The 25213-nt window shown below is 40.3% G+C and overlaps 1 protein-coding gene across 4 annotated transcripts in view; it reads left to right on the top strand.

The window, feature by feature from the left end:
• Positions 1-517: 517 nt before the first annotated feature.
• The window catches only part of C7 (complement C7), a 47585-nt gene continuing 22889 nt past the window's right edge, over positions 518-25213 (top strand). For 2 of the 4 annotated variants that reach the window (XR_013995858.1, XM_081088880.1), the window contains exons 1-10: positions 527-618; positions 6691-6746; positions 8474-8549; positions 12823-12964; positions 15129-15276; positions 16283-16421; positions 18674-18847; positions 20051-20294; positions 22880-22993; positions 23488-23654. Coding sequence is in view for 3 of the 4 variants with exons in the window: in XM_081088880.1 (XP_080945006.1) it covers positions 613-618; positions 6691-6746; positions 8474-8549; positions 12823-12964; positions 15129-15276; positions 16283-16421; positions 18674-18847; positions 20051-20294; positions 22880-22993; positions 23488-23654 (1266 nt within the window). In the remaining variant the exon portion in view is untranslated. Of the gene's footprint in view, positions 619-6690; positions 6747-8098; positions 8225-8473; positions 8550-12822; positions 12965-15128; positions 15277-16282; positions 16422-18673; positions 18848-20050; positions 20295-22879; positions 22994-23487; positions 23655-25213 lie in introns of all 4 variants that reach the window. The other 2 variants (XM_081088881.1, XM_081088882.1) reach the window with 2 other exon arrangements.

The raw sequence follows: 25213 nt of genomic DNA on the forward strand, positions 1-25213 counted from the left end.
TCAGTGTGCCTCAGAGCGACCGGTTATTTAGCCTTTCAGTCAATTTGCATATTAGGGTTTTATTATATGAGATATGCATAGCCCATGGTCATGGGCAATAGGTTAGTGAAAATATGAGGGGTGGGTAGGGGTTGGGAGGAGGGAGGGGGAAAGAAGGGGAAATGGGAGATATTTGTAATACTATCAACAATAAAAATACATTTTAAAAAAAAGAAAATAGCTGGTTTAATAGATTGAGACAGGATGAAGGCTTATTCCTTATCTTACACAGCCTTCTGTGGTTGAAAATCACTTAAACATTGAACTGAGAACATTCTCTGCCTTTCTTGATTTATAGATGTTTTTTCATAGCTACACTTCCAAACAGTCCCAGTTGGCTGTGTGGATTGATAAGAAGCATCTGGCTTGAAGACACAGACTAGTCACGGGGCAGGCCAGTCCCTAGAGAATCTGGTTGGGGTAGGAGCTGAGTCTCAGGAACCCTCCCTCTATATAAGAGAGCCAAGCAGAGCCCCAGGGCAGAGCCAGGAGGATGCAGACTGCTGGGCTCCTCAGCTGGTGAGCTGCCCAGGCGCTTTCACCTTCTCTTCCGCCCTGAATGTGCTCCCCAACATGGAGGTAAGAGAATTATTTCATTACTTTTGTAAACACAGCTATCTCAAATGAGGATAAGGAAGGCTTAATGGAAATAACTCAAATAAGGAGAGGACATGGGAAATAGTGACGATGAGGGTGAATTTTTAAATCCTTACTTAAATATTTAACAGTTCCGCTAAAGTGAATTCCTTTTTCTTATCCTGCAGTTAAAGTATTGGTTCAGGGGTGGGAATCCGAAATTGGAGACAATGTTTATGAAAGTCCTGAGAAAGCCTCTAAGAAATACACTGGTACTATTGTTTTTTCTTAAGGAAAAATTCCCTCCAGTGTATTTTTGTGTGTTTGATTTGGAGCTGATCAGTGGGCACTCTGTGGTCTGATTTACCTAAGAGCTTTATAAAAATAAAAGAGTTCAGACACTTGGAACTTTAGGGGGATGGCATTGTGACTTAGAAGGTGCAAGTAGTTGAAACGAAACTAAAGGTTTAGCAAATACACATGTTGGCCCAATGAAAAATGGCCAGATGATAAAAAAAAAGTTACTATTCAACCAAAGACAGGACCAAAGACAGCAAACACTGTCATAAACTATATTTCTGGGATGCAAAAATAACTTGAAATTGCTACCACAATTTTATTATTGAAAATTTTGGTATTTAATGTTAAAAATTCCGCATAACAATGCTGAAACAATAATTTCTTAGTCCTGTCAGCTGCTAAGATGGCCTTTGTGGTTGCTATGCTGTCCATTTGTGATATTGAATCTATGTTCAGTTTCCAATGTGGTTGGAGGAGTAAGACGTGAGTCTTGAATGACTCATGCACAAAATGAAATAATTCAAATTAAACACAAATCACAATTACTAGGACACCAAGTAATCCTACAAAATTAGAATTATGATATAATCTAATGTTTATTACCCTGTCTTGTATTTTTATTTTAAAATTTAACCAGTGTCACCCCAATAAATTCAATAAAAAGAAAAAATATTAGAACATTTGTTAGCTCAAAAATAATGATGCTTTTCTTAGGGCCATCTAGCCCTAATATTTGTGTTAACTATCAACCAATTTCCTTATTTATTATGTAATGAGACATCTTAATAATTGTTGTGTACTTAAAACTTTGTCCACTATCAATGATTATTATGGTATTATTCTACCATGATAATAAATATACATTTCTCCTTCAACTGGCTGATAGAAAATAGAGAATTTATTTCCCTGAACATTGCATGCAGGGCTCTCTATTTCAAAGTAGATGTTCATATTTTTACATGAAACCTGAAGGCAATACTTTTGTGATACGTTTCAGAGAAGAAAAACTTGGGTTATGAAGACAACAGCAAAGATGATTCCCAGGTCTGGCTGTTTAAGGGGGAGGATGCTTTCGTCCCCTGCCCCCTCCATTCATGTGAACTGCATTCAGAGGGAGGCTCCCAGAAGCTCTTTGGTTCTCTCTGTATCCCCTGGTTGGGAGATAACTTGGGTCTGAAGTGTTTCAGAAGGATTTGAGAGCAGGAAGGGCTGCCCTCTGATCGGGCTGTGGTCCAGCCTTTCACTCTGTCTTCCCTGGACTGCGATGAACCTGGCGTCGGGAATCTACAGCACGATTCTCACGGGCTCCTCAGGCACATCGATGTCTCAGGTCAGGGCCTCTGCGTTTTCACTACACCCAGAGCTGACCTGGTCTTACCAGCTGTCTTCTATCAATGACACTGTGTGGGTGTTTGTGCCTTTAAAAAACATGTCCTTTTCCAGATTACAATACTACCTTCTTAGGAAAAATAAGTTCAAAAAGAAGATAATAGCTATTATTTCTCCACCCTTTTGATAACCACTATTAACATTTTAACCTTTTCAGACTTTTATAGGAATATGTACAAAATATACGTTATTAAATTGCTATCACACTATCTGAATATTTTTACTCATTATATCATAAGCACGTTCTTTTGTCATTGGAACCTATAACATCCTTCTAATGACTACAAAGTATTCAATCATATTATTTTACCATTGTGCATTTCTATATTGTTAGAAATGTTGCAAATACAGATGTAAGTAAATTGATTTCAAAATCTAACTTCTTCATTTGTATGATCTTCTATGTTCGAAACTCATTGATCAAGATATTAATTAGGAAATGCCAATGAATTAAATTTGATTCATTTAAATTTCCTATTTAAAAAATTTTGGATATTGGAACCCAGTATTCTACAGAAATTAATATTTTATTTTTTACCCTGAATTGGCTCATGGCTCAATAGACAAACACAAATGACCGGACCTGAAGAAATTAGAAGCATGGAAGACAGAAGAAATTGCAGCTGAAGCATATTAGAAGAAGGAGGTAGCACTAATGTTTATTCAGAAAGAAAGGAAAGGAATTCTGGGAAATGTAGTTTCAGCTTAGCTGTATCACACAATATGAAGACACCATATCTCTTTTTTATTAATGAAAGATGATACAGAAGACACTAGTTCTTCTTTTTTAAAATGTATTTTTATTGATTACAGAGAGGAAGAGAGAGAGAAAGATAGAAACATCAATGATGAGAGAGAATCATTGGTTGGCTGCCTCTTGCACGCCCCCTACTGGGGATCGAGCCTGCAAGGGGGGCCTGTGCCTTTGATAGGAATGGAACTCAGGACCCTTCAGTACAGGCTAATGCTCTCCACTGAGCCAAACCCAGGGGGACACCATACCTTTTCAACTAAGGAATTCTTTTATAGAGTCAACCCAGATGTCTGTCTGTCTCTGTCATTAATGTGACTTTATTAATTTGTGATTATTCTACCTTGCCCCCTTGATAAGATAGTCTTTCCAAAGGCAAGATATGATAGCTGCTTCTTTTTCAGGTATCCAACTAACAAATTCTTAAGAAATTATTTTGGTTATTAGATTCAGCTTGCATGACTCATGAACAGAAACTGGCTTTGTAATAAGCAGATCTTCATGGGCTAGAATAAGGAGTTTGTACAAGGGGAAGATGGTGTGAAAGGTACTTCTGGTGAAAAAAAAATCCCTAAAATGTAGTTGAAATTTTTAAAAAATGCATGTAATAATAGAGTGTTAAAAATGATGTGTGCATGATGCCTGATTTGGCTGGGAGTTAAAGGCCATGAACAGGTGCTCAGTGCCCCACATGTTATGGTGGAATGTTGACATTCAATACAGTATTACAGAGAGAAAAGCCCTAAACCTGTCCAGTGTCCCGTGGCCATCTCCATCCTCAAGAGTATGCAAGATTGTGTCCCTTTGGAGATAGAGAATGACACCTTTCTCACATGTGAGAATATCTAAGGGCATAGGCTGGTTGACTGGCCTGCCTTTAGCAGAACAGATCGACACAGCAGGATCAGTTGCACCCGGACATCAGGGTTTGAGAGAACAGAATGTGCCACAGTATCCCATGGACTAGACGTGAGCCTTTGTGTTGTCAGATGCTCTGCCCGAGGGACTGTCTGCCAGATAAAGCGATGAAACGGACAGCATCAGTATGGGTAGGACTCTGGTGAGAGTCAGGAGTGATAGACAAAAACATGAGTCATTTGTGCAAGAGAAGAGTAGTTGTAGGTTCCCAATGAGTGGGTGGGGGGCATCCAAAGAACCACAAAAAATCTGTGAAAGATAAAGAATTGGCATCAATCATCCAACACGCTCCGATTTACCATCACCAGAGTCCTGCTGAATGAGTCAAACAATGTCACCCCCATACATCTTTAAAAATATATATATATATATTTTTAAATATATTTTATTGATTTTTTACAGAGAGGAAGGGAGAGAGATAGAGAGTTAGAAACATCGATGAGAGAGAAACATCGATCAGCTGCCTCCTGCACATCTCCTACTGGGGATATGCCCGCAACCCAGGTACATGCCCTTGACCGGAATCGAACCTGGGACCCTTCAGTCCGCAGGCCGACGCTCTATCCACTGAGCCAAACCGGTTTCGGCTAAAAATATATTTTTATTGATTTCAGAGAGGAAGGGAAAGGGGGAGAGAGATAGAAACATCAGTGATGAGAGAGAACCATCAATCGTTTGCGTCCTGCACGCCCCGCACTGGGGGACAAAGCCCACAACCCAGACATGTGCCCTTGAGTGGAATCAAACCTGGGACCCTTCAGTCCTCAGGCCAACACTCTATCCACTGAGCCAACCTGGCTAGGGCACCCCAATACATTTAATAATAATTTTTAAAAAATGTCCCTTTTGGCTCTTTCCTCTTTCACTCCTGCTGCTCTGACTTGGAAGAAGATAAGAGACAGCTCCGGGGAGGGAAGTGGGAGAGAAGCCGGGGAGCACCCCTCCCCTGTCGTGAGCATCCAGGAACTGGGAGCAGGAGAGACATTTGAAATCAGATGATAAATTGAAATTTGACTGTTAACTTGTTCCAGAATTTTATTTTCTGAAAATTTGCTAATGCCTGGGAGTGACTAACACAGCTCTGATATAGGCCTTCCCCCGGACAGGAAAAATGGGAGCTGAGAGACGTGTTGAGAAAGGAAAGAGAAACATGTTGTTGATAATTAGCGAATAAAACCTTTTGGAGGTGTTGCTTTACATTACATGCTTCATGTGTCTGCTGAGAACTCAGGAGGCGTCCTAGCTCGGCCACCTCTGTGTACTCATTTCCACGTGGCCCACAGCTCCTTGGTTGTCTGGTCAGAATAAGAGGCTGAAGGATTTGTGCAAGTTTAAAAGACAGAGGCAGGCAAGAAGGATTTTATAACCGAGTGGAGATAACTAATATGAGGACAGGGGATCTCGGAGGGGAGTGGGAGGGTCTGGAAAAAAGGATGGGAAGCCACTCCACAGCGACACTGAGAGAAGAGAGGTTTGGGGCAGAAGAGGAAGAATACTGGCCTGTTAGCATGAGGGCTCAGATGATTTTATTTATTTTTATTTTATTTTATTTTTTTTTATTGCTTAAAGTATTACAAAGGGTATTACATATGTGTCCTTTTCCCCCCCCGCCCTTGACAATCCCCTGGCCTCCCTTACCCCCCAGTGTCTTATGTCCATTGGTTATGCTTATATGCATGCATACAAGTCTTTTAAAGACGTTTATTCTGGGTTATGAATTGAATGCATTTGACGTTCTTCGAGCGTCTCCAGTAAAGATTTGATTTATATGCCCTACACCTTCAGTTGTCAGGTAATGTAGGAAGATACTTAAAAGTAAAAGTAAGATAATAAAAATCACCTATGATTTTACAACCAGAAATAAACTTTTATCCTGTTATACTTCTTCATAGGTTTTCAATACACATTTGATTTTTCAAACAAAACGTAATTACATTCTACACACAATTCTGTCACCTGTCAGACCCCCCCACACCTGGCTGGTGTTGCAGGTAAGGAGGGGTCAAAGGAGGAGCCACCCACCGAACTAAGGTGTGCGATGCACATCACCGCCTCCCTAGCCAGGGACGTGTCTCAGTCCCTGAGTGCTCATTTATGAAGCTTATTTCCCTTTTAACTCCTCCGCTCTCGGCTCTGCTCTTCCTTCCAGGCCTTTCCTCTCTGGGTGTCCTCATGGGGGCAGAACTTAGAGAGGAAAGTGGAGAAAGGAACTAAAAGATGATGGGACCTCACAGAGACGCTTGGGACAATGTAACTCCAGTGAGCATTATTCATTTGTCCAGGACATCGCCCACCCCCTAGTTGTTTTTACAGAAATGAAGAGTAGGCCCAGCCGGTGTGGCCCAGTGGTTGAGCATCGACCTATGAGTTAGGAGGTCCCGGTTCTATTCCCAGTCAGGGGGCGGGTGTGCAGGAGGCAATCAATCAATGATTCTCTCTCATCATTGATGCTTTTTATCTCTCTCTCTCTTTCCCTTTCTCTTTGAAATAAATAAAAATACAAACACACACAAATGAACCGTAGGAAGTGAGCTTAACGGAATTATATTAGATTCTTATTTAAAATGGAGACTTAAAAAACAAGTAGAGTCACCAAGCCTTCTCCCTGGTCCTTCCACTTTATATTCCTAAATCACAAATCTTGACTTGTACAAATGAATTGGCTTTCAACTCATTTAAGAAATGCAAACAAAAATAACGCTTTTATTTCCCCCCAGGCTCTAAGTTTCTTCATCTTGGTGGGATTTGTAGCAGAGTTCCCAGTTTTTTCAAGGTGAGAATTGTTTGGATTGTGTGTGGAAATAATTAAAATTGTTTTTTGTTGTTGTTTGTTTTTAGGAAATGTTTTAGTGCAGCCTGAGCATGTTTATCTCTTCAATGCTGTATCTTTCCACATCTTGAGAAAAGGCAATGATAGCAAAAGCTTGTTTTATTCTTATTTTATTTTCTGCAAGGAAGAAGCCTGCAGATGAAAAATACCTCAAGGTTTTCTGCCTGTCCCAGCTGTGGTTTTACCCCCTTTTAGAGATCCGCAGCTGCCTTACACAGTCCAGAGCAGAATTTGATCTTTAAATGTAGGCGTTGCAGAACATTCTTTGGATTTTAAAGGTCGAGAGTCTTTGCAGACATAGCTTTAGTGGCTCTCGAGGCCTGGAGAACGGCGGGCTCATCTACCCACGGCCTTGTTCTGCTTTCGCGGTCAGTTTGGCAGGACGGGGCCAGGTCAGTTCACGCTAGGAAACTACCAGAATATGTGTCAGGCGCCGTGCTGGTGACTGGGGGCCGGGCAGCACTGCGCCTCGGCTGCGTGGTTGGGAACTGGAAACAGCTGGTTTCCATACACACATGCTGGGGCTCCCTCTGCCAGAGGCCTGGACAGGGCGCAGCGGGAGCCCAGAGGAGGCGAGGCCCAGCGCGCTTCCCTCCCTAAGCCTCGCGCTTGGGGGGAGGCCGAGCCTGTCCCTGGGACCCCAGATAGGAACAGAGCAAGTTCACATTGTTTGAGGGTCAATAATTCTAAGGCATTGGTCCCTTGGCGCCACGTCAAGACCACAGGTTAGCCAGGTTGGCTCCATCAAAGCACCCGAGACACACATAGGGCAGCACCGGCTCCTGACTGTCAAGGCCACCCAGGGCCCGAGGAGGAGCGCAGGTCACCTGCAGATGTGTCCAAGGCTAGACATGTGCTCACAATCCAGAAATCGGGAGTCTCCATTCCTTCACCCTTTGCGGGTGTGCGAGGGGAATGTATGAGGGCTGAGCCAGGTGACCTCCACACAGCTGGAGTTAAGCATGGAGTGAGCGCCAAATCCCCATTTCCACATATTCTGAGTTCGCTTGTTTAGGCTCGGATTTCCCCTCTATGGGTGTGGGCTTAAGAAGGGACCTAAATGAACAGGGGAGCATTTAAAAGTGAATTGCTGTCCATTTAGCCCTTGCTCGTCTTCAGTATCCCACTCTCCCAGGCTCTTTCTAGACCTCCTGATCTCCCAGGTTCGAGAGTTTTTGAGTAACTTTTTCACATGTCACTCAGAATCCTTCGGAAGGCTACAGTACCTTCCTCCCAGATGTTCTCACGTATCCCTCCCGGCTCTGACCACCCCCCTATCTCTATTTCCGTAACAGCATCCTGTACACATCCCCATTGTGAAATCTTTTAGATTGGATTTATCGCATCACGGGTTACGGTTGTGTTATTGTACTGGATCACCTGTTGATGCACCTGTGTCTCTGTCGTCCCCTTTGTCAATGGTTAGTGACCTATCTCTTTGAATATGTCTACAGCTGTAGTGTTTCCATAGTGCCCGGTACAGGATAGATGTTTAACAAATGTTAATCTCTCAAAAGGTGGGTCCCTTTTACAGATTTACAAAATTTATTTTGGGATACTTTTGGTTTCTCTTTGGAAGTAAATTTGTGAAGCAGTTTTGACTGTTTTTGACTGTTCTCTGTGTCCCCTCTCTCTTACCTTCCCCCCTGCGTTGATGAACCGCTGGACAGCGCCTCTTCTCCCGTCAATTGCCAGTGGGGCTCCTTCGGCCCTTGGTCGGAATGCAATGGCTGCACCAAGTCTCAGGTGGGCCCATGTAGAAACTTTGTATTTATCGCTTATCTGCTGAGATAGCTGAGGCGTGGACAAAAGGGCATTCACGTTTGAATGCTATTTTTTTATGTTTCTTGAAATGTAATTAGTCATTTTAAAGGAAAAGAAGTATAACTTGTATAATAATTAATATTGTAATAAAGTAATGTCTGCATGCTAGCTTTTCCTCACAGGACTTTTCTAAATCGTTTCTGAATCTTACCAGAAATACACATAGGCTAACCATGAAAAGCAGCTCACTAATTCCTGAGCTACTAGAGAAACAAGAAGAGCATGAAATGAAGTCAGTAGACAATTCAAAACTCGATTCAAGTTTAATGGATTCAACTTGTCTTCTTATTTGAAATAAACACTAACAAGTGGCAAAATTACCACTTCGTTTTGCCTGGCAAGTAGTGGATGACCATAAAGAGTCAAACATTTTGCAATGTTTTAAAGGTCCATTTTTTAAAAGAAAATTGAATTTATTTAAGGAAAAGGGTATGGGAGACGTGGCTTTCCAAAGGGAAGGGGGCCTTGGAGAGAGGTTCAGGGGGTTAGCCCGGCTTGAGCTGCTGCCGCCCTTGCTCCCCGGCTGCAAGCCTCATGGGTCCCTTAGAGGTTGGGGGATACGTGTCTGCCTGTGGGGGAATGGCACGGGCGTGCTCCTCAGAGGGAAAGTGCACCTGAAGTTTCATTTTTAAGTAATACAAATAAAAGACCAGACCTGCTCTGGAGATTATAGAGTCCTTCTAGAAATGTATGCTTTTTTTTCTTATTATAAATTACTCATTGGAGAAAAACACAGAAAAGTATACATAAAGAAAACACTACTTATAATTCCACCATTTGGAAGAAACCAATATAACAGCATTGGTTATTTCTTTTGTTTTCTTCCTGCGTGTTTATGATTTTTAAAATTAAGATGATTTGATCATAGTTTTGTATTCTACTATTTTAACCTAACATACTGTCAGCATAAATTAAAAAAGAATTTTTTTGTTGAGAGTATTACACATGTGCTCCACTCCCCCCCCCCCTTTGTCCTACTCCACCTAGCTCCCACCTCACCCCAGTCCTTCTCTGCATTATTGTCCATGTCCATGGGCTATGCATATATATCAGCATGAATTTTAATAGCTGTATATAAATATATTAAACTTATTTATCTACTTTCCTATTGTTTGATTTTTAGATTATTTACATTTTTGGTTATTATAAATAAAAATTTAATGAACATTTTTATACATAGGCATATATCCTCTTTTCTGATAATTCTTTAGGATGAATTTGAAAAATATAATGTTTGTTTTATTTTATTTTTAAAAATATATTTTTATTGATTTTAGAAAAGAAGGGAGAGGGAGAGAGAGAGAAACATTAATGATGAGAGAGAATCATTGATCAGCTGCCTCCTGCACGCCCCCTACTGGGGATCGAGCCTGCAACCTGGGCATGTGCCCTTGACAGGAATCGAACCTGGGACCCTTCAGTTCACAGGCTGATGCTTTATCCATTGAGCCAATCCAGCCAGGGCTATAATATTTGTTTTAAAGTTTCTGAACATTTGAATGTTCAAATATTTTTCATTTAAATATTATTGACATGTAACATTCTAATAGTTTCAGGTGCACAATATTATTCAATATTTGTAAACTATTTTAGAAGTAGTGCTGTTTGGATAAAAATATGTATTTAAAATTTATTTTTTAAGTTATTAGAACAACAGAAACATATTGCAGAACATAATTTTGAAGCATCATCATAATAATCATTTTTTTCAAGCATTTATTTAGTACCTCTGTGAGTGGTATTTACAAAATAACTTACACAATTGCAGAATTTGGCTTCTGGCAAATATAATAGATGACAACTCTGATTATAGGCAAAAAAATACATGAATAACAAGGCGAACATCAGACAAACACCTACCACAGAAAACATTTTTATAATTTAAAAAATGTTAAGAAAGAGCACTAAATAGAAGTAGATAGAAGGTATTTTTCATATTAGCAATTTTTTTCTCGTTGAGAGAAGGTCATGATGCAATGTATACATCCTAGCTTATACAATCAAAATTTTCATCCAGAAAGAGACAAGTGAAAATTAAAAAGGGGTCATAAGATCGGAATCTGACAGGTGAGAATGAGACTGCCGGGCGTAGGCAGTCATCAAGGTCCTCCTGACAGACAGGGAGGGAAAACATCACTTATACAACAACACAACCCGTGCCGTGAACTTCAGAGAATGACAAATTAATCAGCCGCACATGAGAGGTGTCTTCATCAACTGAATAAAGAAACTAAAAACTTATTAAGAAACTGTACTGAGCCCAGCTGGTGTAGCTCAGTGGTTGACTGTCAACCTATGAACTAGAAGGTCACGATTCTTGGTCAGGGCACATGCTCAGGTTGCAGGCTCGATCCCCAGTTGGGGGCGTGTAGGGGGCAGCTGATCACTGATTCTACCATCATTGATGTTTCTATCTCTCCCTCTCCCTTCCTCTCTCTCTGAAATTAATAAAAATATAATAATAATAATAATAACAAAGAAACTGTACTGAGTTCCATTCCCAACTGAGAAATGCCAGAGCCAGGCCCAGGCTGATATAAAACTGCTCAGAGTTCATATCACATTCCTGTAACCCTTTGTCCCAAGAAATCCCCACTTCTAACCAGTTTAAGATGGATGAATAGACTCAACATATCTGGCTTTCCCTGTTGGTCTTTGCTCAAGGTTACATGCTCCGGAATGTCAAATTTTACTCATTTTTATTAATGGGGAAGAGCTGAGTATAGGAAGAGGCCTTGATGATGCACCTTTGGGGAGGGAAAGGGCTTTGTAGATCTTTCTTTTTTGTTTAAACATTGGATACATGTTGATTGTTGCATTTTAGGATGATTAGTTGTTTCTCAATTTGCTTGCTGATTTTCTAAATTTTCCCCTCCTGCCCCTCGCCCCCCCCTGCTTCCTTAGAGGTTTGCTTTTGAGCTAGTTTCCATTTTAGACATCAAGGATTTTGATTGTTTCCTAACATCCTATTGTAGATACAGCTTCACCTTTGGACTACTAAGGCTTCTGTTTTGTAAAATTGTTTAAAATATATTTTTTATTGATTTCAGAGAGGAAGGGAGAGGGAGAGAGAGATAGACACATCAATGAAAGAGAAACATTGATTGGCTGCCTCCTGCAAGCCCCCCACCTGTAATCCCGGCATGTGCCCTGACCGGGAATCTAACAGTGACCTCCTGGTTCAGAGGTCAATGCTCGACCACTTAGCCACACAGGCCAGGCTTCTGTTTTGTAAATTTGACATCTATGTGATCACATTTCTCTCTGGATTGTTTTGCCTTGACTTGCCTTCCTGACAAAAGATTAACATTCAGTTCAAATCAATTGCCACCATTTTCCAAAGTTTTCCATAACTCCCTTTCATCTCGACCCTCTTCCCAAAACCATTACCCTCTCTCCAGCCAAATTCATTGTCGCCCTTCTAATTAGCTCTTGGTACAAAGCTTTGGCAAAGACATTAATCTTCTACATTGTAGTCTATTTGCATACATGTTTACCCAGCTAATTCTTTCAGGTTATTTTCTTAAAGATTCTCTAATATATTTTTTAGCACTCACTCCTGAGAGTAAATATATACATACACATATATAAATATAATATACTAGAGGCCTGTTGCAGGAAGATTCCTGCAAGAATAGGGCTTCCTGTGGCTGGAGCTAAGCAGAGAAGGGAGCAAAACCCGCTGAGGTGGGCTTCACTCCCGCTCTGCCGCGTGGCTGGCTGGTTTGTTTTCCCTCCGGCTCCACTGCACAGCTGGTTTCCCTCCCGCCTCCCGTCTCCGCCGCCTTGGCTCCGTTCCTGTCTCTGCCACCTCTACTTTGCTCCCTTCTGTAGCGCGTCGCTTCCACGTTGTTTTCAGTCTTCGCTCCCAGCTGATATATGCAAATTAACCGACATCTTGGTTGGGGTAATTTGCATATAGTCGCTCTGATTGGCTGGTGGGCGTAGCGAAGGTACGGTCAATTAGCATCTTTGTATTTTATTAGTGTAGATTATCTGTAATAATAACCCAAGTGTCACTGGACTCAAGGCCAAGTGGGTCTGTGGGTTCATTGATTTTGTAGGTTTTACTTCTGTGGGATCCAGGACCATTTCCCAGACACTGCTTCTCCGATTGTATTAATGTTTCTCAGATTTTATTTCTCAGATAAAGGAATCTGGAGTTATCGATAAGCACTACCTGTTCTTTGTTTAGACTCGCAGGCGGATGATTGATGTTTATGCACAGTATGGCGGCCACCCTTGTGCCGGAAGTGCTTTTCAGACACAAGCGTGTGAACCTACACAAGGATGTCCAGCGGAAGAGGGATGTGGACAGCGTTTCAGGTGTTTTTCAGGTACTGGTTTTCCATAGGCAGAGTGTAAACTCAAATGTTATTTGTTTAAATTGCTCGGTATATATTTGTTGAATTTTACTGAATTTATACTGACCTATAAATTAATTTTCCTCAAATATCAGTATCATTTTTATTGGCATGATAATCACACTCAGCTATTATTCTTTTAAATGTAAAGGGAGACATATGGTAATAAAAGTGGGAAGATTCTTTGCCTCTTTGAAAAAACACACAAAATATTTCTTTTTTTTTTTTAATATATATTTTATTGATTTTTTACAGAGAGGAAGGGAGAGAGATAGAGAGCTAGAAACATCGATGAGAGAGAAACATCGATCAGCTGCCTCCTGCACATCTCCCACTGGGGACGTGCCCGCAACCCAGGCACATGCCCCCGACCGGAATCGAACCCGGGACCTCTCAGTCCGCAGGCCGACGCTCTATCCACTGAGCCAAACCGGTTTCGGCCAAAATATTTCTTGACATTGCACTGAGACTGGGAAAAAATGTTACTACCAAAAGCATTATTATGTTTATAAGAAAAACAACTCTAATAGCTAATCAAGGAGCAATACAAGTCACCCTTATGCATGGGTGCTTGAACCATAGTTTTTCCATTATTATTTGATTTATTGTCTATGTTGCATTTATAGCATCAGATTAATTCAACAACCTTCAGCAAGCATTTATTCTTCTTCATTATGTTCCAGATATAGTGATAAGTGTTGTGGATTTAGAAATAAAACACAGCCTCTTCCCTCAAAAAAATTTTTAAAGTTTTATGGACAGAATAGTATATAAATAATCCCTGTGTTTGAAGTGTTCTTTAGAAATACTTGTCAAACTCCTATTGTACTTTCAAAGCCCAAATTACATGACACCTCCTTTGAGAAGCCTTCCCTGAACCTCTAACCAAGAGAACTAATTAACAAATCACTTCCGTGTTTCCTATGTACATCTGCAATCTGGACTATTGGTTGGCCTGGATGTCTCTTGGCAGACTGAACTCTTTGAAGACATGCAGGGTGGTCAAAAGTAGGTTTAGAGTTATGAGTACGCAAAGCAAGGAGTTTGTTCTTGCATTATTACTTATTTATTAATTATTGTATTTTCCATATGAACAACTGTAAACCAACTTTTGCCTGGGCCTGTACCCCACGTAGTTTTTGCATCTGGAGTGCCTGGTACACTCTCAACCAATGTTTGCTGCATGGGCTTGAGGGACAGCATAGCAGGTGTGTGCTATCCCGTCCGGACAGCGTGGAAGGACAAGTGGAAGGACGTGCATCGCAGCCTGTGGGGTAGAGATGGTTTCTGCAAGGAGACCATGTGTCATTTGATTATTAAAGACAAGCAGGTGGTCGGTAGAGGAAACCCTTCTAGGCTGAGAGAACTGTAAGTGCAAGGTCAGTGGAGACGAGGGAAAGCCTGGCCTTTATTCACGGAAGTGATCCAGGGTGACTAGGGCATGGGAAGCTGGCCGAGTGGCTGCAGAGGATGCTGGGGAGTTGGCGGGGGTTTGATCATTTGTACCCTCCAGTGCATCCTGGGAACCCTGCACGTATGTCTACTGTGACAATCATGTTGTTGAATTGTAATGATCTATGTCTTTATATCTTTCCTGTGACATTGTAAAATGTATTAAAAACCTAACAAATACCATTTTTATTCATACTTGTATCCCTCTATCCAGAAGAGTCTCTCAAACAGAGTAGGTGTTAATGTTGAGCTGTAACCTTGTGGCTCGGTTGCCATGCTCTCAAAGCTCACACATCTAAGTTACCAAGAAAAGCAGGACTTGGCATCTTGGTCAGTGATTCCAGAAAAGAAACGGAAAGTTCAAGGGCAGGAGGTCAATCTGTCCTCCCAGTGGTTGGCATGGTCTGGCTTTGGAGGACTCAGACAAACTGCTTGATGCTCATGAGTGAAAGCCTGGCATCGGAATTCAGGCTTTATTTTCAGTTTTGTGTCTGGCCAAGGTCAGAGTCAATTCTGTGTGTTGCAAAGTGACCACCAACATCATCACCAGTCCTTCCGGGACATGGATGTTAAATTCACACTGAAAGGCCAGTGCATGCTGGGGGCTGCGGGCGGATGATTTGATCCCATGTGGTGTTCCCTTTGCCCTCCTTTATTTTTGTGTGGGTGCTTTTCTCATGGTCAGGCCAATGCATCAGCAAGTCACTGGTTTGCAATGGGGATTCGGACTGTGATGAAGATGGCGCCGATGAGGACGGATGTGAGGACACAGACAGCAGACGTTCCTGTGACCTCGATAAACCTCCTCCCAACATTGAACTTACTGGAAATGGGTAAGGGGCTGGGCAGCCACCTGTGCATATTGGTGGGTTATAATTCTTCATTTTGTTTTGTTTTTTTTTTAAATTATTTTTTTGGTAAGTCTAATAGCAAATCACCTAATAGCCAAGCCTTTGGCTCAGAGCTCTTTGCTACATCCTGAAACAATTTTTTAAAATTCCTATCTGTATACTCATAAATACATATGCAGTAAAATATGGAGTGACCAATTGTCCCAGGACTGTCCTGGTTTAAGCACCGGAAGTCTTGCATCCAAGGAAACCTCACAGACCTGGAAAAATCCACATAGTCGGTTACCCTGTTGGAGAGAGAGAGAGAGGGCGATAGAGAGGGAGAGAGAGAGGTAGAGCAAGAGAGCAGTATATTGGAATATGCAGGCTAAAAAGTAATTGCTCAGATGGGCTGGGGACTTTTATTTCCAAGTAAAGTTGAGACAATCCTGTGTTTGTCTTTTCAAAAAGAATTCTGAAGAATTTTTAAGGGTCAGACCCAAGTTAAGATTTCAAGGCTTTAAAATAATCTATTATAGAATGATAGATGTGATTTTTCTATGATATTTCAAAATGCATTCATAGAGAAGTGATAAAATTACCCTAAAGAGGACACCAGGCAACATGCTAAGAGGCAATCAGTTGAAATTCTTTGTAGAGTGCTCTCTGTCCTCGAAGGTAATCGTAATGGTATTGGTTTTATCTGTAGATTCAATTCAAAGCCAGCTGTTGCCATAGCTACACAAGGACGTGTATTTCCCAAACATGTGCTTAGGCTGAAAGAAGTTGGCTTTTCCCAGACATTAGTTTTAGCTACCACACCAAGCATGGGAGGCTGGAGAACGTAGGGTATGCACTAGAATTCTGTCCTCTTTATCTGAGCTCTCTTTCGAAGACATACTTAACTGTAATGTATTTCTAGAGTTCTCTAATGACGCTGTTTCCAGCAAGTGCTATTTCTGATTTTTAACCATCTGTTCTTCCTGTTAAAAAAAAACACCCACAACAGTTACAATGCACTCACCGGCCAGTTCCGGAGCAGAGTCATCAACACGAAGAGTTTCGGCGGCCAGTGCAGAAAGGTGTTCAGTGGGGATAAACCCGACTACTACAGGCTGAGTGCCAATGTCCTCTCCTACACATTTGAGGTACTGAATTGCATGGACTTTACTTATTTCCCACGTGTGAGTTGTTGCCAGAAATCATTATTTACATGATATATATTTTTGGTGGGTATTTGTGGAGAGCTTACTTGTGCATACTATGTGGTCAATTTTTTAAAAAAAATATATTTCATTGATTTTTTACAGAGAGGAAGGGAGAGGGATAGAGAGTTAGAAACATCGATGAGAGAAACATCCATCAGCTGCCTCCTGCACACCTCCCGCTGGGGATGTGCCCGCAATCAAGGTACATGTCCTTGACTGGAATTGAACACGGGACCGCTCGGTCCGCAGGCCAACACTCTATCCACTGAGCCAAACCGGTCAGGGCTGTGGCCAATTCTTATAAATGTTTTATATGGACTTAAAAAGAATACCCAGCCTGGCTGGGGTGGCTCAGTGGTTGAGCGTCAACCTATGAACCAAGAGGTCACGATTTTCCCAGTCAGGGCATATGCCCGAGTTGCGGGCTCGAACCCCAGTATGGGCTGTGCAAGAGGCAGCTAATTGATGTTTCTCTCTTATTGATGTTTCTATCTCTCTACTCATTCCCTTCCTCTCTCTCTAAAATCAATAAAAACAAATATATCAATAAAGAATACCCCTTATGTAACCCTAGAGCATGGGGCAAGTGTACTTTAACTTATGTCATTTGAGCTGAAATCTCCTTTTGCCTCATTTTCATTTGGCCTCTGCTCTGTATGGAACCAGGACCACCTGGTCTGTCCCAGCATGGGTGTTAAAAGTCAAGGCCCTGATATGATCATTTCCTCAGAAACATGTTTTTATTTTCAAACTGTGAAAGATTTCATATGTACAAAAGAGTGTGAATAACATATATGTGCAGCTGGGGAAAAACTAATAGAGCAAGTACCCATATATGCCCATCACCCACCTAAATAAATAGATTACCAGTGACTTAAAGGTTCTCGCTTACCTCTCTCTGCTCAGTCCTCCTCTCCCCAACTCCCCAGGTCATCACTATCTCTCCTTGTGTATTAATCATTTCCTTGTTTTTCTGATTATGTGTATTTCCTATATCTTTGTCTCCAAATAAAAATTTGTAGTTTCGTTTTGACTGTTTTGACTGTTTCGTTTTCATTTTGACTGTTTTGTAGTTTTATATAAATGGTGCATATGGTATATGTTCTTCCATGGATTGTCTTTTTTACTCAAAATTATGGTTTTGAATTTCATTCATGCTGATGTAGGTGGCATTTTTATTGCTGTTCCCAACCGTTTCTTATGTAATTAAGGAAAGTTTAAGAAGATCATATTGCATTGAAAAAAGATGATTCTTGCAGTTAGTTATGTGTAGAGTAGATGGCTGAACTAAGGAGTAAGGAGATGGCTGAACTAAGGAGCTAAGAGGCTTACTTGCATAAATTGTACAGAATTGGAAAGTTAAATATACTACAGAATCACATAGAATGTTCCAAAACAAAATCCAAGTAATTTGATTGCATGATGTAACCTATTTGCATCTCTGTCCCTCTCTGTTAGACAAAAAAAATATATCAAGAACCAAATGCTTTGTAGTTCTTTTTTTAGTGTAGTTTTGTTTATTTGCTCAATTCTGAGCTAAATGTTGACTGTAAAGGAAAATGGAAGATGTTTGTACACAGATGTATATTTTTAAAAAATATATTTTTATTGATTTCAGAGAGGAAGGAAGAGGGAGAGACAGAAACATCAATGATGAGAGAATCATTGATCAGCTGCCTTCAGCATGCCCCCTACTGGGGATCCCACAGATATATTTTGAGAAGCGCTTGGTATTGCCATTATTGATACCATGTTTCTGGCTTAACAAAGAGTAATTACAGAATGAACTTGATTCCTTATATTCATGCAGGCCTGGTATTAATGAGAAGCATGGTTGTTGTTTATTTTTTATATGTTTTTATTGATTTTAGAGAGAGAAGAAGGGAGAGGGAGAGAGAGGGAAACATTGATCAGTTGCCTTCTGTATGCACCCTGCCCTGGGATAGTCTGCAACCTTGGTATGTGCCCTGACTGGGAATTGAACCAGTGACCTTTCAGCGCACAAGACAACATTCAACCAACTGAGCCACACTGTCCAGGGCAAGGCACAGTTGTTTTGTGTCAATAAAGAGCTTTGTCTTTAGAAGATTGTAGGACACAAGTATCCATATTAAAGGACCTATGATAAAAGGTTCTTGATTATGTCCAAGGTCTTAATTTGGTTATAGCAAAATTTTTCATTTTCTTTACAGGTGAAAATCAATAATGACTTTAATTATGAATTTTACAACAGTAGCTGGTCTTATGTAAAACAAACTTCCACAGTGACTTCATCATCCACAAGGAAACGCTCCTTTTTTGGATTTTCATCATCATCTTCTTCATATAATAGTAATTCAAATTACCAGCAAAATCAGAAGAAAAAGGTTAGTATGTATTAAGTTAACTTTTCCATATTTTACTGGTTTAGTTATTTGTAACATTGACAAAAGGATCAGCTTTCATTTTTTAAATAGGGCAATAGTATCTTCCTCAAAGAGAAAATATATTTCTTTAAAGGGTATGATCTCCTCTTGTTAATTCTCTTTGGTATATTTATTTATACTTTCATTTTTTCATTAAAGTATTTGTACTTATTTAAAAATCTAAAAAAAAGCTTACCTCCAAATCTTCTAGTTAAAACTTTCCTAAATTTCTCATCCATGATTACTGATGATACTATTTTAAGTGTTATAATTTTAAAAATCCAATTGATATGTATATACTCCCTAAATGTTAATGATAGAAAAGATTTAAAATACTTTATTACTTTTGAGATACCAAAATTTTCACATAGGGAAGTTAAAAGACTTAAGATACTTTGTTGTTTTGAAATGTTAAAACTTTCATCTCAGGCAATCTAAACAGTTGACATGAATTATACCACTTATTGCTGAAAAAAATTTCAGGCTGATCATCATTTATAATCTGCATATTTTATCTCATTCTTAAAGTAAGTAACTTGATTAATAAATCACACAAGAGAGTTATAAAAGTATATTTTGTTGGTTTTATGACTAAGAAACTGTGGAAATATGAGCTATAGAAACATTGGCCATATCCATATTGTTCACACAAGTGAGGATTTGGTATAAGATAGATCGTCCTTGAACATCGTCAAAAGATGCTTAAGAAGTAGTTAAAAGACCTCATTATGAAGTGGCTTAACTTATAAATGCTTCAATATGGGAGATCATTATATGGCCACGAACGATGTGGAGCCTAAGGACACATTATTTTATATACTTATTTGTGAGATTATCTAGCATTTAATGAAGTTGGTTCTCTTTTTGTAGTTGACAAACTACATTAACAACTTGGTCAGGGGTTTTAAAGGTCATGTATAAAAGAAGTTACCATGACATCCCTCAGATATTGTTCCTACTTGGGATTCCAAAAATTCCTTGGATTGCTTCAAATGAGTGGGCCCAGAACAGACCTTGTCATGCAGCAAAATTAAAATTTATATAGACTGGGTTGAAAGTGGCAGCTGAGGAAGAGGCAGTTGAGGGAGACATTGGACAGGAACTATCACCATTACCTTTTTATCTTCCACCTAAAACTCCTTTTACTGTTTCCTCTTCCCATAGAGTTATCAATTGCTGGTTCTTCAGAACACTGTGGAAGTGGCTCAGTTCATCAATAACAATCCGGAATTTTTACAACTCGCTGAGCCGTTCTGGAGGGAACTCTCCTACCTCCCCTCTCTGTATGACTACAGTGCCTATCGACAATTAATCGAAAAGTATGGGACACATTTTCTGCAGTCAGGATCCTTAGGAGGAGAGTACAAAGTTCTCTTTTATGTGGACACAGAAAAAATGAAACAAAGTGGTAAGAGTATTTTTTAAAATTTTATGTAAAAGCATTGCGGGGATTTTAATGGGGAATAACATGGAGTTAAAATTTAAAGCTCTAAAATAGGACATATAGAAACTAAATTACAAAGGCATCCCAAATGGCAAGAATCCATTACATTTTACTCAAAATCTTACAGGCTTTAAGAAAAGCTTGCCTACTCTTTTGGTGCCCTGAAATGTGAGTTAATCCATTATCATCATTGGTTATCTAGATAGGGTGTTGAGTGGGTTTTTAGAACACCTTTCAACCTTTCCCATTTCTCAGATTAAATATTATTCCTCAGGGGAAGCTAATGAGGAATTGACCATTATTGCAGAAATCAATGCGTTTTGTTTTATATTTTTTTAAATGTGGAATTTTTTGGTTGGTTTTTTAAAATATATTTCTATTGATTTCAGAGAGGAAGGGAGAGGGAGAGAGAGATAGAAACATCAATGATGAGAGAGAATCATTGATCGGCTGCCTCCTGCATGCCCCACACTGGGGAGCCAGCCTGCAACCAGGCATGTGCCCTGACCGGGAATAGAACCGTGACCTCCTGGTTCATAGGTCAATGCTCAACCACTGAGCCACGCTGGCTGGGCCAAGTTACATGTTTTAGCAGTGACCCTCACTGTTACCCAGTGAGACAGCTACTCTAATTCTTGTCCCACAGACTGAGAAATGGAGACCTATGGAAGAGTACATATATAGGTCATAAGAATGTCCAACTGGCTCTAGAGCCAGCTCAGTTTTTTCCTTCTGTTACGTGTCTGATAGGAATGCCTTGTTTTTGCTAGAATCAGAGCATGCCACTGAGTTCGCATTTTGTAGATCCTCACCAGCTGCCCCAATGTGGGAAGGGAGAGAGTGGTGTCTTAGTATCCACTCTTCCTCTCAGAGAACTTTTGGCCTTGATTTACTAATGTTCCCAGGAAAACCTGTCCCTTCACAACTTTGCCCTTAAGCTGATGCCCACACCTCCTTCTTCATTCCAAGTCATCACCTCAGGATGCTTCTTATCAGTCAAGATGCCCTTACAACCTTCTAGGAGAGTAAGACTCCTTTTTTTTAAAAAATATGTTTAAATATTTCATTAAAGCAGCATTTTAAAAATGTTAGGCAGCACTGTTCGTTTACTATTCTATAACAAGAAATAATTAATAAATAGCTGCTACTAAATATGATGGTAAAACTAGAACAATAGGTTTAAAATTTGGTACTGCAGGATTCAGGTCAGGTGTCTACTTGAAATACCCGTCATTAGGAAATCATGTGGAAATGTCCCCGATTGGCTCATTATATTTTTACTAGAGAGAAGGCAAGGTAGTTTCCCAGACTTACAGTAGTTGCTTCCATGATAAGTTTCAGAGTGAGTGAGGATAAGACTTCTTCATGAGTTCAGAGGAGGTCTTGTAGTTTCTCTTGTGGGTGAACTGCCATATTTTTCTGTTTCCATTGCCTGGTTTTTTCCTTTGGGCTTGATTTTTACCAAATAATGTTTAAGTAATATTTGAACTTTCCTGATTTCACAGGTTGGAAATAAATTGCACAAGCACAGGTTTTTGTAGCAGTGACAGAGACAACATTTCCTTGGAAAATTAATCTAGAAAGTGACTTGATCTAAAATCAGGTTTACTGCCTTTATTTTTTTTTCAGCACTTAAAAGAAATGAAGAGAATTTTTTTAAAGCTTTTCAAGTTGGTAAAAGTATTCTTTTGAGTAAACTCTCCTGGGATATGATACAGGGTGGGGGCAAAAGTAGGTTTACAGTTGTGAGTACATAAAACACAGAGTTTATTCTTATATTATTATTTATTAGTTATTGTATTATTTTCCATGCAAACAACTGTAACCTTACTTTTGCCCCACCCTGTATATACCCCCAATTGTTTTTAAGAAATATTGAGGTTATTATGATTAATAAAATTATATAAGAAAAATATCTTTCCACACTTTATTATAGATCCTCATTTTTAAAAAATAAAGGCATTGGTTAATGAGTGGTAATTTTCACATACTAAGGTTCTGAGTCAGGGGAAGGACATGTTAGAAACTAGCGATGTTAAAGATGGAGAGACAGAGGCTGTAGAACTAGGGTTTTAAGAATTAATTGCTGAAGAACCAGAACCCAGGTTTTGGGGTCTCTGGTAGATGGCTGGAGGCCATCGCAGTCTACTTTAGTCTATTTGCTTTATGCCTGAAAAGCTGACTATGGATGGGTTAAACATATCACTCCTTGGGGTATTTAACTTCTGCTCTGTCTGCTGTTTCATGTAGAAATCACCAGCACCTCATTCTCTCTCTGGTCAAAGTGAACAGGAGCCAATATTGGCTCAACCATTTGAAAGTAAGTGTAGTATCTGTTCCTTTGTTTAATATCAAACATAGGTCAAATATCCCCTTTTTGACCCTTCACTCTTGTAGAGCACTTGGAAATGTCTGTATCATGTCACTCTTGATTAGACGGTCTCAGTAGTCGGAAACATCCTCTGGTCCTCACTCTCATCATACCTGGCTACGTCTCAAAGGTCTTCAACAAATACAGAAACTCAGCATCTTTTAATTTTTCCCAACAGGTGTTTCATCAATAAGTATGAAGGGATGTTCATCCAAAAGTGCCAACTTTGTGTTTGTTCAGTATTCTTCAAGCAAATGCAAGGAGCTGGAAAATGCTTTAAAATGGGCTTCAGGTAAATGAGAAGGCGGCAGTATGCACTACAAGGTTCACCTCCAACCCTCTCTCTTTGGTTAATTCTTGGTCGCCAAAGTCCTTTGACATTTTAGCAAGTGTCCCATAAGGGACATTGATCATAACGGATGAACCTACATTGACACACTATTATCACTCAAAGTCCACAGTTCACCAGAGGGTTCATTCCTGCTGTAGTACCTTCTGTGGCTTTGAACAAATGTATAATAACATGTATCCACCACTAGAGTGTCCTAGATAATAACGTCACTGCCCTAAAACCCCTCTGTGCTCCACCTATCCCTCCCTCCCACTGCCCATCCCTGGCAACCACTGATTTTATTTTTTATTTTTTTACTGTTTCCATGGTTTTGCCTTTTCCAGAATGTCATACAGGTGGATGGGTTGTTTTCATACTTGATGGATGTTTCACGCTTAGGTTCTCATTTTCATTTGTGGATCCTGATTTCCTTCATTTGATTTCTCCTTGTGCAGGAACTCAGAGCAATGTGTTGCGAGGGGACCCATTTGTCAGAGGGGGCCGTCCAGGCTTGGTGTCTGGCCTTAGTTTCTTGGAGCTGGACAATCCTGCTGGGAACCAGAAGCGGTATTCCTCCTGGGCGGGCTCCGTGCCCGATCTTCCCACGGTCATAAAGCAGAAGGTGCGTGATGCCCCGCTTACATGCAGCAGAAAGCAGTCCTGTTGCTTTGCACTGGGAAAGTGAGATTAAATCAGTTTATGTTCTGTATGAGAAAAGGAATGCATACCTAATCATAAGAAACAGAAGGTTTGTTATCTTGTTGTCCATATTTCAGTTGTAACAGTAAAATGTCTTGTCAATCCCAAGAGAAATTAATGAAAAAATTTGTATTTTAAACTTTTGCCCTAAATTGGATTGTTTCTTGTCCCCTCATTCAGAGGAGCTATAGATTCTCGCAAGAGGAAGGCATCCAGGCTCATTATATTCATCAGATCACCTTCTCCCTGTGGTCATGGCCTGTAAGCGCCCGGAGGCGTGTAAATTAAGACCAAAACTGGGCTGGTGGAGGTTTAGGATGTTTTATTGATACAGTCAGTTCTTTTATAATACAACCAATGTGTTCCTAAAAATCAGGGAGCTAGGCAAAATTGCACAATAAAAAGACTACAGGGTTTATGGGGGAAAATGGGGTTAGAGATACAACACTAAAAATTTAATCTGTGACATTCATTTAAAAAAAAAAAACACCAAAAACCAAAACAAAACAAAAGAAAAGCCAGTAGCACAGTTTTATACATGTTCAATTGTTAAGAAATGCATTTACTGTAATGAATGTGGCGCATTACCTAGGAAAATGTGGCTGATGATGGAGCAGTTACAGCTTGTGAACTGTTGTAAAGTGGAAGGAGAACAATCAGAAGTGACAGCCAGCTGTGACACGGGATGTGGAGGGGCGTAGTGTACCATGTGGGCGGTGAAGTAGATGGATGTTTGAGGCGTGTGTTTGTGCGTTTTATGTATTCCTGTGTGGTTTGGTTCAGTCATGTCCAGTTTTCCGTGCTCACCTCGTGTTTCTTGTGGACAAAACGGTACGTAAGCAAAAAGCAAAACGTGTGTGGTATGCTTATATCATTCCTCACTATGACCATCTCAACAGAACAAATTCATATTTTCAAAACAAATGCTATAGCAGAATTGATTCTATGAGCTGTTCCCTGCCATGGGAGTCAAGCAATGTCCAGGTGAAATTGACCTTCAGAGATTAAGAAACCTGGACACATGTTATACACTCAGAAACTACAATCGCTTCTCAGGTTGCCCCCCAACACCATGTTGTACCCACTTGCCTCCTAATAAGCGTGATGGGGGAGGGGGAAGTTTCCCCAGGAACTCTCATCTTGACGTGCCACTCATTAAGAGTCAACGTGGCCTATTTTCATTGTCAGTGTCCCATACAAATCATCAAAAATCCTGAATAGTTGATTAGGAAAGAACAGAGATTCTTTTTCATTCTCAACTCTGCACTTTTCCAATAGGACGGTAGCTGTCACAGTTATCTGTGCTAATTTATTAGCCGCACAGGACAGGAACAGAGAGAGTAGAGGCATGTTCCAGCTATACGGCCGTATGATGCCATCCAGTTCCGAAGAGCTTGGGCAGAGATGGGGGAAATGTGACCGATTCTCGGCGTCAATCTTAGTCATGCGCTGCATGTAGATTGTATGGACTCTCTCCAAAGC

This window comes from Myotis nattereri, assembly GCF_964212035.1.
Source record: "Myotis nattereri genome assembly, chromosome: 4".
NCBI classification, from domain to species: domain Eukaryota; kingdom Metazoa; phylum Chordata; class Mammalia; order Chiroptera; family Vespertilionidae; genus Myotis; species Myotis nattereri.